The sequence below is a fragment of the Sinocyclocheilus grahami genome, unplaced genomic scaffold (assembly GCF_001515645.1).
Source record: "Sinocyclocheilus grahami isolate Dianchi unplaced genomic scaffold, SAMN03320097.WGS_v1.1 scaffold56.1, whole genome shotgun sequence".
In the NCBI taxonomy this organism is placed as follows: domain Eukaryota; kingdom Metazoa; phylum Chordata; class Actinopteri; order Cypriniformes; family Cyprinidae; genus Sinocyclocheilus; species Sinocyclocheilus grahami.
This window is the reverse complement of record NW_015505235.1, coordinates 724,336-726,926: the sequence shown is the minus strand read 5'-3', so window position 1 is coordinate 726,926 and position 2,591 is coordinate 724,336. Positions and strand designations below refer to the sequence as shown.

At 34.7% G+C, this 2,591-nt stretch overlaps 1 protein-coding gene across 1 annotated transcript in view; it reads left to right on the top strand.

Moving 5' to 3' along the window:
• LOC107583938 (phosphatidylinositol 4,5-bisphosphate 3-kinase catalytic subunit gamma isoform-like) overlaps window positions 1-1,778 on the top strand; it is an 8,936-nt gene extending 7,158 nt beyond the window's left edge. Inside the window, exons 10-11 of the mRNA XM_016270301.1 lie at window positions 505-662; window positions 739-1,778. Of these exons, the coding sequence (XP_016125787.1) occupies window positions 505-662; window positions 739-1,020 (440 nt within the window). The 3' untranslated portion in view covers window positions 1,021-1,778. The remainder of the gene's footprint in view (window positions 1-504; window positions 663-738) is intronic.
• The last annotated feature ends 813 nt before the right edge of the window (window positions 1,779-2,591 follow it).

Below are 2,591 nucleotides of genomic sequence, written 5' to 3'. Positions count from 1 at the left end.
TGTATTTTTAGAGTATGTCTCCCATATATATATATATATATATATATATATATATATATATATATATATATATATATATAGCCGCAAGACATGTTAATATGGTTTTGGTGAGGAAAAAAAGTATTTACTAACTTAAAATTTTATAAATAAACAAACAAACTAACTTTTTCTTATAACCAGTTTTATACCTTTTAATGCTATAAACCCTAAAATCCCCAAACGACTGTACAAATGCTGATTTAAAAAGCTTTACAGCTCAAATAATACACAAGTTTTAACAGACGAATTGTCTAAGTGCTTTTGTCATTTATAAACTCAAAACTTTACAACCTGCAAAAATTGGCCCTCTTTGCTTGCATTGTGCACCCTTGATATCCACTTTATAAAATTGTATGAATTTTTTATGCAAATGCTGTGTTTGAGCTCAACTTGTATTGAAACCTGAATGTTTCATTAGTTAACCAGTTCAAGGAACAATAACAAAATGCATGTGTTTTCAACTAGGTAACCTATTCCACATTGATTTCGGTCACATACTTGGAAACTACAAGAGTTTCATGGGGATCAGCAAGGAGCGAGTTCCTTTTGTGCTGACTCCTGATTTTCTCTATGTGATGAGCACAACGGGCAAAAAAAGCAGCACTCATTTCCTCCAGTTTCAGGTACGTTCATACAATATCACCTGTTAGCAACAGACTCCTCTGCTGTGACTAAACGTAATCTCCCTCATAATCGCAGAGCATTTGCCTGAAGGCCTACCTGGCTCTGAGACACCACACCAACCTGCTGATCATCCTGTTCTCCATGATGCTGATGACCGGCATGCCTCAGCTGACCAGCAAGGAGGACATCGAGTACATACGGGAAGCTCTGACGGTCGGACGCTCGGAGGACGAGGCCAAACAACACTTCTTGGACCAAATCGAGATCTGCCGGGACAAGGGTTGGACGGTGCAGTTCAACTGGTTCCTACACTTGGTGCTAGGCATTAAACAGGGTGTGGAGAAACGATCAGCTTGAAGTCAAACATTACATTTCCTCAATGGAGTACATTAGTGTTTTCATTTTAAAAAAGTGACACTTTTTCAAGTGTATTTTGCTGTATTTTTAGAATTTAACCAAAAAGCTTTTTATAGACCTAAATTATATTATTTAATGCATGTACATCATGCATTGTGTTGTTTTTAATACTTGCACTCTTGTTATCTTGCACTGTAATAAAATACATTTTTACATTTTTTAAGAATTGGGTCATTTTAAATGCCCATAATAACGCTACAAATAGAAAAAGTCAGGAGAAGAGCTGGTATTCGGTTAGTTTTGCATAGATTATCTGCGTACGTTTCAAAATGGAGCACCAAGTAATTTTATTTCTGTCTCTGATATGACTTGGACCTATTAGCATGGATGCTGCATCATGCAAAAGATTTTATTTGCAGATGTCATGGATGAAATGCCCTGTTTATGCACTATGCATTTATTTGTCACCCTTTATTAATTTATTCTGTAATTGCAAGTGTCTAATAATGATAATAAGGTGAGTTTCTAAGATAAAAGGCATAGTATGTATCTGGTCATGCGATGTAAACACGGGGAAAACCGGGTTGTACAATGAAACCCCCTTTTCTAGAATTTTTTTTTTTTTTAAGAAATATTAAAAATGAATGGAAACGATATTGGTTACAATAATTATTAACTGTAATCTTTAGTTTTATATTTAATCAGGTAGAGCAATTATTTTATACATAGATTACCAATGTCCCACGTCAACATGAAATTATTTTTTACAAATATATATTTAATTACTTTATATTAAATTGCTTTGTAAATAAACGGTCAATGTGTCTGTATCAGTTATTCATCTCAATTTGCAATTCTTTTCATTTAAATTTTCTGCTTGCATTTAATGTATTCTTTCTGCAGTGGAACACAAAATAAGATATTTTTATTTTATTTATTTATTTTTGTCCATTAAGATAAAAGTCAATGGGGTCCAAAGCTTTTTCTATCCCATTGACTATCATTATCAAAAACTATTATTTTGTGTTCCAAAGAAATAAAGTCATACAGGTTTGCAACTACATGAAGACAAGTAAAAATGGCATTATGGTCATTTTTGGGATGAACTATACCTTACTTACCTTACATTTTGCCGATTACTTGGTTACTTCTACATCACTGAACATGTAAGTGAGAATAACAGTTAGCAGAGTTGAGGTAAGTCTTTGTTCAATGTAGTAATTCCAGTTTTTCTCCTTCATTAAGACATTAGCTTAAAGCCATTCATTGCTAATGGGAATTTCCTTTCCGCTTCAATGTATTTACCTACCAGAGAGAGGAACTGGAACTGCCAGTCTGCTGTAAACTAAGCAGACTTCGTCATCTATTGCTACTCATTCAAGTCTCAACCTCATGGCCCTAACTGAGACTTGGATCAAACCTGAGGACAATGCCACTCCTGCAGCCCTCTCCACTAATTTCACTTTTTCCCACACCCCACACCCGATTGGGAAGGGTGGAGGGATGGGTCTACTTATTTCCAAAGAATGTTAATTTGATAGTCTACCATCACTTACTGGCAACTGTTCATT